The sequence below is a fragment of the Montipora capricornis genome, chromosome 14 (assembly GCF_036669925.1).
Source record: "Montipora capricornis isolate CH-2021 chromosome 14, ASM3666992v2, whole genome shotgun sequence".
Classification (NCBI taxonomy): domain Eukaryota; kingdom Metazoa; phylum Cnidaria; class Anthozoa; order Scleractinia; family Acroporidae; genus Montipora; species Montipora capricornis.
Window position 1 is genome coordinate 22,130,997 of NC_090896.1, and position 12,500 is coordinate 22,143,496.

General features: G+C 41.2%; 1 protein-coding gene across 1 annotated transcript in view; it reads left to right on the forward strand.

Annotated features, from left to right (window-relative positions):
* The first annotated feature begins 627 nt into the window (after positions 1-627).
* LOC138032864 (glutathione S-transferase 1-like) overlaps positions 628-12,500 on the forward strand; it is a 21,568-nt gene continuing 9,695 nt past the window's right edge. Inside the window, exons 1-2 of the mRNA XM_068880573.1 lie at positions 628-892; positions 5,930-6,028. Of these exons, the coding sequence (XP_068736674.1) occupies positions 757-892; positions 5,930-6,028 (235 nt within the window). The 5' untranslated portion in view covers positions 628-756. The remainder of the gene's footprint in view (positions 893-5,929; positions 6,029-12,500) is intronic.

Consider the following 12,500-nt stretch of genomic DNA (forward strand, 5'->3'; position numbering starts at 1 on the left):
GAAGCGAGATGATAATAGAAAAGACAACAATACATTGATGTGAGTCATTTTCATCGCAAACATATAAAAATTTAGGCTAAAATGCCGATTACCGTTTTTCCCCATACAAACTTTCACAAAACACAACACATGCTGCAGGGCGAGAGTCACGTTTCGTGTGATCAAACTCGGTCGTTATGTAATAGTAGATGTCGGCGGCAAACATGTCACGTTTCACTCGTTAGATTGAAAGTTCATCGTGAGCTTGGGCCGCCGGTGTTAATCCGTGTTTACTTTCCATCGCTCTTTACAATTTTCTGAAAGTTTTTCTGGAATGAAACCGTCTAATGCTTTGAAGAAAAACTATTGCAAAGTATAAGATTTTTACTTTTGACATTTTTAAATAAATGATGCAAGTATGTATGTATACAGTGATGTATACGAGGCCCCTAGGTATATATTCTCCAAACAATATGTCAGTCAAAAGACAACAAAGGACGGGCTGGGTATTCTGAAGTCGCTACTATTTAAAATCTACTCCGTATTTCTGGTTCACTTTGTTGCATGAAAAATAAACTTCGAGTTTTTGAAAAATGACACATGTAACAAACTTTTTTAAAAGTGATATCCAATTGTTGACATCTTACAGTTCATTGAAACCGGATACAGTGCATTCCCAAAGGACAAACAAAGGAGGTGACGATTTAGGGCAACGCTACATCAATAAGTTCGTCCTCGTTTCCTCCCACTTTTCAGATCGCGGTCCGTAAGCCCACGATGCCTCGTTACAAGTTGACCTACTTTCCTATCCGCGGCAGGGCGGAATATATTCGGATCGTCTTTGCTGTTGGAGGTGTCGAGTTTGAAAATGTTCGCGTCAATCCAGAAGAGTGGTTTACTACGCTTAAACAATGTGAGTGTCGGAGAAATTCTTTTGTTTTTTCCCTTCACGTTTCCATGTGTCTAAAAAAAACGGGTTCTCAGTAGACAGTGAGACTCGCACCAATGTTCATGTCAAGGTAAAGAGAGCTAAGCTACAATATTGAGTCGACAACTCCGAAAAACGATTTTGCATGCCACACGAGAAAAGGTCACCGGGTTTCAAGCTTTACTATTTCATGGTATGGATGCTAACAGAAGCGATTAGTAGTATGAGAATGAATGAAAAGAATTGGATTTAATCAATAGGGGATGACAGCAATTAAAGGAATAGAAAATGTATCGCAAGTAGTTCAAGTAAGCCTTAATTAATCCACGCTATTAGTTTAGTTGTGGGGAGGTCAAATTTTCCAGTTTTAGTCACTGGAGTCGTCTTAATTTCATTTTTCTTGTTCATTCGACTGGAATGCGTCTCATTCATCACAGCAAGATATTACAGTTGTTGTTTCTTTCAAAAACCATTCTGGGTAACGCGGCCTGTTGTTTTCTCAAGTGAAAAAAGGTTTAGATTTCAATCGACCTGAATGGAGTGCTCGTGAAGGGCTAACAAGAGAAGCAGCGTCCCCTCATTCACTCTTGCATGGCTCTTTGTTAGAATAATTATTCAATATTGGTTCTTTATTTTCGTGCGTCTATCGAGTTACAAATGCGCGCAGGAAGTGTGGAGAACATGAAAGAAGCGTAAGTCTAGTGTTTCTCAAGCGCAGCCCACCGAAACATCAACCATATTGCTAGTGATTTAGGAATTTGCAAACTGAAAAAAGCAGCCCATATAAGGCGGAAAATCGTCACTCTGAGCTTCTCCTTCAGCTCATTCAGGACAATTTTCAGCTCAGCAATTTTCTCAGCGTGCTCAACGGAATTATGGAGCACGCTCGCCCTGACTTAATTTCAATGAAGTCTATTTTCCAGCTTTGTTATAATCGTTCATTACTTCATATAACATCACCTTGTCACGAGATAATATAGGGAAGATATCGTCGACGTCACCCATTGTCATTATTTGCCAACCATAGCCTCATCGGATGTCGAAAGAAAGGATTTCGATTTTTTGTTCCTTTGGTTGGTACATTTGAATGACAAAAGCAACGTTTGTAAACAGATATCTCCCCTATAATAATGCGACTTTTGTTTCGTGAGTGATGTTTGTCTTTGTTATGGAAATGTGTTCAGGAAATACTACATGTAATGCACCTATCAATGTTAATCCCCAGGGTGGGGGTCGGGGATTTTGTCGTTTTCTGAAAAACCGAGACAACATAATTGGCCCAAAGTATCAAAAGCCCCCGCGCTGGGGCGAGTAAACGTGGCCAGAATAATTAACAATTATTCCATGAGCGCGCGTTGGATATAAACAGTCTCATATCCAACAAGCGCGAATTGAATAATTGTTTTATTAAATTCCTTTAAGTCCAAAAAAATTTGGAAGTACGAACTACGAGCAAAAAAAGCAGACCCACCCCAGTAGTGTAGCAGCTGATCCAAAGATTATTCGCCATTGGTTGGTGTGACCACAAGGTCTTACACAACATCGCATCAGTTCTCATCAAGTTTTTTCGATTTCGCTCGGATTTTCTCGCTTTTTTCGCTCGTATTTCGTACTTTCTAAACTTTTGGAGTTTGAGGAATTTAATAAAACAATTATTCCATTCGCCTCGTTGACTATTTACCATCTCATATCCAACGGGTGATCATGGAATAATAATTATTGCCAATTAGACCTTGCTGCACACAATAAGTGTGCAATGTATGTACCACTCACCTTTCGTTCAACCACCTCTCACGAACGTGGGAAGTTCATTCGAACGCCTTTTCGGTATTTTCCAAGATGGCGGAGTTATTTTCAGGCAACCTCGTTCCCAGGGCCTTTCCCTCACTACTCGGGGAGGGAACTTGATTTCCAAGGCCTCTTCGTTATCCAAAATGGTGGCCATGTCAAAATCCCCACCCTGGGGATATGTCGTACGATCAAAATTCCCACCCTGGGGACAGACCTCACAGTCAAAGCCCCGTGGGTAGCCCCCCCCCCCCCCCTGGGGCTTAACACTGATAGGTGCATAAAATTACAACAAGAGAAAATGAGGGATATGTCATTTCCACGAAAGTCATTTTTTGACGAGAGGAAGTCTTTGTTCTAGCGGAAGTCTGTCTTCCGAGACGTCCGCATGTAGTCTTGCCTCGCTCTCAGGTTCTTAGTGAAAAGAGAAACTGGCGGCACACGTGGAAGGCTGATTTGTTGTGTTGTTGTTCTTGTTGTTTGACGTGGTCTTCTTCGCACTTTTACCTTTTGCACGTCTTCCCTTTTGGGTGCCAGAGCTCACTTTTGCTTTGGCTTTCTCGGAATTTCTTTTTTCTTTTCTGTTGCCCAAAGATGTCGAGGCTTCCTCGGTGTGATCGTCATCCGACTGTTGATCTCTAACATCGCTGTCGTCGTGCCATGAACTGTCGCCCTTGCTATTCGTTCGATCTGACTCGCGTTCTCCGTTTAATTCACTGATGCCAGCCAGCGAGTCATTCGTGTCCACAGAAATAGTGGAGATTATCAGTTTCCCAGCTGGGATTATCAGACCAGAAAAACCCTTTTTCGCGTTTCTGAAAGTCGTTTTCATCGACAAACGTTAAGTCCACTTCGTCCGTCATTACATGAAATCTTTTGTGGACATGACATATCCCAAGGGCTGGACCGGGAGCCTCCCTCTCTGTCCCCTCATTTTCTCTTGATTACAAAGAATTTCTACTGAAAGAACGTTTAATAAGATTGATTTCATTTTGAGCATTTATTTGAACATAAAAGATGCAACACTTAGCGAGAAATAATATTTTGATTGAATACTTGAAAAAAAATTTCGAAAAAGAGTCCGTAATTCATTAATTTTGTAAAACTGATGACACACGGTTCAACATCTTGCAACAATTTTTGCTCAACAAATATTGAACAATGTTGCACAAACGTGTTGAACGGAATAGAGCTGGTCTTTATTTTCGTTTAACATCGTTCAACGTGCTGAATGGCACATTTCAACATTCAACATGATGCGACACACTGTTCAACATTTGTTGAACAACAGCTGCAACATTTTTTATCCGGTCGAGTAAATGAAAAAAAATAATGTCTTAAATCATTGAATTATTTCAATGTATTAAATACTACTGCCAGTTTTAAAAGTTGTGCAAATATTACTCGATACTTCCACATCTCACTCGCAGCACTTCACTTGCGAATTTAGCTTGTTCATAGCAGCTGTTGTTGGCGCGAGAAAATGAACAGGGATTCGTTATGTCATGCAACTCACGCTATGTACTGTTTTGCAACAAAAAACGAATACCCTGGGAACGAGGTTATTAAACCCGTAAGGCTAAAAAGGCCCTCCTAGGGGTGGGGGGGGGGGGGGTCCTTGTTCCCTGTTCCCGATAAATACTTGCTTGTGTTCCCTTGTTCCCAAATTACTTTCAAACTTCTTTCCATCTTTTTGAACCCTAAAATAGAAGACGGCGTGGTCCAGTGGTTAGGGCGTTGGGTTTGCATGAGGTTTACCCTCGTTCATATCCCGTTCTAACCTCCGTTTGGGATTTTTCTGCTTGTCCCGGATTCAACTCTACTACGCTTTGTAAAAAGCCAACTGGTTGCCTCCTGCCATTTGGGGTTCTTAATAATGTTTCTGTTAAGTTTGAATTGTTTCTTTCATAATTATTAAAAGTGGAGTGCCTGTGAACTAGCGTGATGGCCAAGTGCACTTCCACTGTAAATAAAAGCATTATTAAGCATTATTGTTTTTGCTCCCTAAAATATTTTGACATTGTTCCCCTGTTCCCCAGTTCAAATTAGTCATGTTCTCTTGTTTCCCAAAACCCCTGGGAGGGCCTCTTAAATAAGTCACTTGCTACTCTTGATCGTCATTTGTTACGCGTCGATAAATTAATAACAAGTAATGTGGGTTTAAAAACATTCTAAGAGAATGATCGTCGCAGTTAAAAAGAACGGAAGGAAACTATTGCATTTTGAACTGGACTTGAACCCAGGACCGCGCGACGTTGCGATGCTTACTGCTTCATCGCACGGTACGTTTTGGGTTCACTTAAAAAATCCTTCTATATCTGCAGCTCACAAGTATGACTTTTCATGTATTTCCGTTATAGTTTGAAATTTCGCACTGACTTGTAACCGAACAAATTGAATCAGTCGTATCATCATCGTCTTGGATAATCTTTTCGCCCTGAAAATTACCCTGTCCTGGTAATGGCCTTTTTACTCTAAAATCCGGGTCAAAAGACTTTGGGACACTTGTCAAATTTTGGGCGAAAAGTAGAGGATTTACTGTACATGCTTCCATCGTTATATGAGCAACGCGTGTTCTTCTTTCGCTGCCTTTTTCGTGCCCCCCTTTCCCCCAGACGATGTTGAAACATGCGAGCGATTGATGAACCGGCGGATCTTGATTTCGGAGACCGTGAAATATCAACAATTTGATGGGCGGAGGGGGAAAAGCGGGAATTGTCCCAACAGTTTTGACCAGGATTGTAGCTTTCTGCTAAGATGACAGTATTGCAATCTGGCTTTATTTTGGTGACTTTTTTCTCCTTTTTTCTTATTGGTGGAAGATAATCATGTGAAACTGATCCAAAGAAGTTAAAACCCCCCCAAAAAGTTTTCTTTTTGGTAATTGAAAAAACAAAGAACTTTTGAAACTGTGAAAACAACTGAAGACAAACGGTATATAGTGTCAATACCTGTTTGTTCGTTTATTATGCTTCACCCTCTGAAACGTTCGGTTATAAATGAACATCGGCTCTTGCTTGAGAAAGCTTTTTTTGTGTAAAAGCAACAGAGAGATTATGCAAACAGAGTTTATGTTAGATAGCGTTTAAATAACCGACTCAATGTTTGAAAGGTCACTTGTTTTCTTAACTTTTTTACTCGTTCTCACCTAGTAGGTAAAGCCAGTTTTACCGAGGGTAAAACGCTTACAATGAGTGTTAACAATTTTCTTTTTCATCTACCTCCTTTTTGCAGCCGGATTAAGTCCCACTGGCCAGCTGCCTATTTTGGAAGTTGACGGTAAAGTACTTGCGGAATCTAAAGCTATTCTCAGCTTTGTGGCAAGAGAGCTCGGTGAGTAACTTATGAATGCATGCCAAGCTGTATAGATTTCTTGCTCTTTTTTTCGAACGAGGACAACTGGCAAAGTTAGTCTATACCATAAGAATTTATGTTTACTCTTGGATCGCTGCGATTATTTGACCAACGCATGTGTACAGTGGCTAGTTAAGGGATATGGCTATAAAACTAGTGTGTTTTTTGTTTGCGTTTTTTTTTTTTGCATTGAGAAGTAGTTAATTAAATTTGACGACAAAACAAATTTCCTTGTTGAATAATTTGATCGCAGAAAAACAGACGCGAAGTGAAGTACAGCATTTACTCCTAAACGAAAATTTGCAACTGTACATTGATACCTAGCTAAATAACAATTAAATTACACTTAAAAGCTGTTTGATTTACACTTAAAACCGTAAATTGCACGTTGATGGGCCATGAAGTTTCAAGGTTGAGCGTTGGACTTCTGTGCCGGAGATCGTGGGATCAAAACTCCGTCCGGACCAAAAGGCAGCGTCTCAAACTAACTGAGGAGAACGTACTTCCTTTGTGATGACATCTGCAAACTGGTTAGACTATCTAGTCTTCCCGGATAAGGACTATAAACCGTTGGCCCCGTCCCACAACCCTTCAATGTTCATAACCCTTTGGGACGAAACAAAACCCGCACACTATTCACAAATCGGTCAGTGCAGACCGCAGACTGCAGACTGCAGACCGGGGGTAAAATGCAGACTGAGGTTATAATTTAACTGTTAAAAAAGGCCAAACTCATTAGAAATGCTAAGAGTTAAGCCTAAATATTGTTTTAGGCCTAATTAGGCCTAAGGTTAGCATTTCTAAGGATTTTGGGCTTTTTCAACAGTTACGTTATAACCTCAATCTTCATTTTACCCTTGGTCTGCAGTCTGCAGTCTGCGTTTCACACTGACCGATTCGCAAATAGGAGAGCATGGAGTTGCCGGTGTTGTGGTTTGTCCCAGCTCTGCGGTATAACTTGGTTCGGAGTATACGCTCCGAGGTCGATCTGTGTAAGGGACTCCGTGTCCTATCGTGACTCTCCATGGGCGTTGTGCCATAAATCATTATTGAATTAGAGGCCGCACATAGGCCTGCTCTCGGGCTTTCAAGTCGAAAATGGATGCTCAGAAGTTGCCCAGAGTGTGTTCGGCTATGAGACATGTATGACCTCAAACTTTGCGAATACGTCTCACTGTTCGTATCACGATTTTAGTGCGCGTAATTCTATAAATACACTGCTGCTGAGTGCAACTGAAGATTACCTGAAAAAAATCACCAAAGAAACCTTCATGGGGAAAACACGTTAAAAGAATACTGTATTTCTCTTTTTTTTTCTCTTTAAAAATCTATTGCCAAACCGTCCAACGACAAAATGCTAGGTTATCTCAATTACAAATTAAAATGTCAAGCTTTTTTAATACAAGATTGCATATTCAGTGAAGTTCGGAGGAAGAATTACTCCGGCCTTTGCCGCAATATAGTCGTCGAAAGGTACAGAAAGTAACATTCCCCATGATACTTATAATGTAAATATGGTTGTGCGAAGACGAGTTAGAAGGGAAAACAGCTCACTTCCGGTTGCCGTCCACGTCTCAAAAACGCGCGTGCATAAGCTCCCTACTAGCGGAGCTGGGTATGATTCTTTGGGAAATCTATCCACGCGAGAAAGTTTTGTTTTGACGTCAACGTCCACCCGTCCGCCGGTAGACTGTCGGGGTGGAGATGGGGAGACAGGAAAGCTTTTGGGAACGGGAGTGTTCGGGCAAAAATCGCCTGGCAGCATTGCATTTGGCAACCCGCGTTTTTCTGGCGGGAAATCATATTAGTGAAGAGTAACGGGATAAAGATTAAAGAGCAGAAAAGCGCACGAACGAAGAGGCGACGAAATTCGCGAGAAATTGAAGGGAAGAAAGCATCGAGAGAAGCCGAGGAAGGAGAAGAAAAATTTTTAATGAAGAACCACCGTAAAGCTAAGAGAAATGGAGCGAGAGACAAAACACTAAGTTACAACGGTTGGCTTTCAGGTAAATGTTTTCCTTTCTAATTAGGCTTGGACAAATTCTGCTCGTAAAATTCTGCTCGTACACCCTTATTCTGCTCGAATTCTGCTTGGTATCCGAAATAATTTCGAGCCTTCGGGCCGTATTTATTTTGGCAAATATAGAAGGGAGCCTGGGCCTAAGGCCATCCCCTTTTTTTTCTCCATTTCGTGTCGTCCGACCGACCCAAATTTTTGGCATTTTCAAAACAAAAAAAAAAAAAAAAAAAAGCTAACGACGTTTTTAAGCCATTTTATGTAGCGTAGGAGTTTCGGTGGTTGATCCTTTTCCCCACGCTGTCTTAATTTTGCAACAACCTTCACCAACTTTTCCGCCATATTGAATTGGGTTCATGTCTTGTTGTTTTTCTGGCTCCACAGCTTTTTTGCTGGGGTCCCAGGGCTCCGATTCCGAGAATGCTTCTGATTTTTTTTAGGCTTTTTTTTTTCCAATCCGACCGACCGACTGACCCGAGATCAGGAAACGCATTCGACACGAAATGGAGAAAAAAAAGGGGATGGCCTAACCCATAAAAACTAATTAGGTATTCGTTATGCGTAGTACTTGCTTTAGGTCAAAAACTAATTACCGGTAGGTCAAAAACCTAATTAGGTATTCGTTATGCGTAGCACTTACTTTAGGGAAATAGCTTTGGGTCAATGTATAGTGGGGAAAGTCGTTGTCAGAAGGCTCATATACACCGATGAGAAATCAGATAATCATTCAAGTGTATGAAAAATTAATGATAATTAGGTTTAATTGATTGAAAAGAAACATGCAATATAAACTATACATTACGGAAGACAGCGAGCACACCTCCGTGACTAAATAGCTAGAACCAGGGCTTTCATTAAACCTCAGCTCACTGGATTTTACGTTAATCAAATGTCTGTGATGTTACGGGTGAAACTGTGTGCAATCGCTGTTTCCAAACTGTTTAAAAATCACAGCTCCGAGAAATAATAGCCGTGTATTAAAATTGCATTGGTTAAAAATAACATGAAATGAAAAGAAAAGCAAGATTTCTCTGTCATCAACCGCATTCTCGTTGCTCGTGCATTCATCCATCCGTATTTTTGGTTTCTTACATCAAATTTTACAGCTTTGGGTTCCCCTTTCGTACTCCATTTTGTTTGTTGGCAGTTGCCATTTCCTTGCCGCCATTTTGAAAAAAATTGCATATTTGTCCATCCTCGATGGACAAATTCGATCACGTGATCTGCTGTGTGCCAGGGTCTTCTCAAGACCCGCCGCCATATTGAAAGCCGAGAAGACCCTGGGAACGAGGTTGGTATGTTCCAGCATACGAAACGTCAAGTATAAAATGAAAATGTTTGTAACCGCTGTTTGTTTTCTTTTCCTGCTGAAATTGAAATGGTCAAAAAGGAAAAACAGTTGAGTGTGAGAACCAGTTCAGCCAGACGAAGTAAGATTTCGGAGCTCGGTTTTTTAACAGGACGTTGGTTCAAAAAATATTTCAATGCTTGGAGGCCTTCATTGTTGGGTATTACCAGGGGGTAGGGGTAACCCTGCGATGGAATAGCATCCCATCCAGGGAGGGGCGTTGAATTACTCCCAGTCGCTTTATGCTACAATAACCGGAGTTAAACGCCGACCTGATGGGCCACTAGGCGCGTAGCAGACTTTATATTTCCACCAATGGAAAAGCTCGTACACACCGTATAAAAACCAACAACATCTACAATTCATCTATTTGCTCTGACGAAGGGCTAACGCTCGAAACGTCAGCTTTCCAAATCGTTCACAAGATATTTTCTATTTGTATTTTTCTTGCAACTGTTATGCATATCATTAGTGATGCTGATTTTCCCTTATTCTGTTCAAATTCTGCGCGAACATTCCTTATTCTACCGGTAGATTGCGCGCCGCAAAAATCGCTTATTCTGCCGAAATTCTGGCGGCAGACTTTACCAAAGCCCATTCGTAATGCATGCCTCGCTGCCTTACATTTTTTTTTAAACTCGCTCAAAAAACGAAGAAAGCCTGAAACGTTTGCAATTCCGTGTTGACAGAGATTCTGGCATATTTTAACTATCGCATTTATAGGCTTTTTGGGTGAAATGGATGTCCATTCGTGAGCTGCTTTGTTTGACTATGAAATTGCAGTGGACTAAGCGAATTTACTACTCTTTAGCTTGACTTTTTAATTAGTAAGATTTTCGCTGTTGTTCTAAATTGAACAGAGAGAGTGCAAAGATTATCAGTCAAACGGAAAATGTTGTGAAAGAGATTGCTGTGCGCGTAATTTCAGTTTTAGTTGCTGATCAAAATTGTTGGTTCTTGTTTGAAAGGCTTGTTTGTTTACAGCTGTCAGCTCAGAGGTGTTTGATCACTGTAAACTGTATACACGATTAGTTTTGTACTTTATGCAGAAACATTGCTTTTTGGGGTTAGAAACGGGAGCTCCGCTTTTAGGCTTTGCTAAATCTAAGTATTATGGGCCGTTGGCAAAACCAGGATCGGACCGGATCGGACCGGATCGGATCGGAGCGGATCGGAGCGGATCGGACAAGATCGAATCGGATCGGATCGGACTGACAAAACTCGGACCGGATCAATAACACCAGACAACGTACTCAAATAGACCATTTTCGAATTCTCACGGCTGGACTGGATCTATCGTGGAATGGAGGCTAACGCGGGCAAATCTTTTCAAATGCAAATTAATTTGCCCGCATTATCCTCCATTTCATGCTAGATCCAGTCCAACCGTTAGAATACGAAACTCTGTGCCTTTCTCTCTTGTGTAGTCGTCTCCTCATTTATTGAGAGTCGTCGAATTTTTTTTTTTTCCAAAGGTGATTTCAGATTCCGAAGCGGAATTATGAAAGATTGATGCATGTGACGAATTGACGTCAATAAGCGAATTGACTTCGGTCTTTTTTTTCAAACATTAAAACTGACGACAATTCTTTACTTTACCCCAGTATGTCAGTTTACGATGGCGCGTGCAGCTAAAATATTCATATTAGGCCATATTAGAGTAGAATCCCAACTATTCTGCGGGCTCTCCTTTCGTCAAGTGACGTTCCCTTTCTGTTGCTAAATCAGCTATTGTGCAATTTTCAGGGACTGGGGTAAAGTAAAAAATTGTTGTCAGTTTTCATGTTTGAAGAAGAAGACCGTCGCACATGCAGTCAATTCGCTTATTGACGTCAATTCCTTTCATCGTATTTTTCATAATTCCGCTTCGGAATCTGTAATCACCTCTGGAAAAAAACATTTCGACGAGTTTCAATAGATGCGGAAACCACTACACAAGAGGGAAAGGCACAGAATTTGACTTTCCCTGTCTTCAGCACGTTGTCTGTGCTGTTCTTTCCCTTCATAACAGCTGAAAGGCAGATATAGTACTGTATAAGACATCTCAGTTCCTGTTCAAAGGCATGTGGTTCTGTTTTGAGTCCCGAATAATGTTTGCTTTTGAGATCTTTCAAATCACAGTAAATGCGTTTCGTTAAAGGGGAACTCCGGGGTAAAACTGAAGGTATTTTGTATGTTTGGCCTCAGGTTTATGTCTCAATTTTCGATAACATCATTCCCATATCGTTTCATTCAACTGAATGAAAGACAACCGAAAATGCAAGTAGCAATCCGACATCTTGAAAATTGCCCGCTTGTTCAGAAAGCGGTCAGCGTATCATCGTGTGAGGTAAATCGTAAATCCAGAGTTGTGTACAATATTTTGCATTGGCGAACAAGGAGCTTTTGCCTTTATATCATCGCTAAAAGTGGCCGATTCTGGGACGTATTCCAATAAAATCGAGGAGGAACATGCCTGCGAAAGTTTTTCAATTCGGCCGTACCGGTTTGAACAGCGTGTGAGCTCTGATGAAGCGGTTAGCAACCCCCAAGACGTAGGCGATAACTGCATGGCAAGCGATCATATCATATCATACATCTTTATTTACCCTCGGGTTTTTAGAGTAGCTTGGTGTAGCTAATATCTCCGAGCATTTCCCCTCCCAACCATGATACACCACAGAAGACAGACCACAACACCGGGAACTACATGCCCTACACTTTGCGACAAGTGTGCGGGTTCTTTTACGTCCCACAGGATTATGAACATTGAAGGGTTATGAGGCGGGGCCTAAGGTTTATTGTCCTTCTCCTAGAAGATTAGAGAGTCTAACCATTTTCAGATGTAACTACAAAGCCAGTACTTTCTCCTGAGTTATTTAAAGACCCTGAGTGTTGTTCCGGCCGGAGTTGAACTCACGTCCTCCCGCGTGACTTAAGGCGTAAAGTTTTTTATCAAGGATTGCATTATAATGTTTTGCTGTTTTGAAAGAGTAAATAACGCCGCAATGAAGCTGCGCAATAGATCGAGTAGCCGAAGGAAAGCTCCGTTTTCGCATCCCTTCAATCGATTTATAAAGGCAACAAGGAAGAAGAAACAGAAAGAC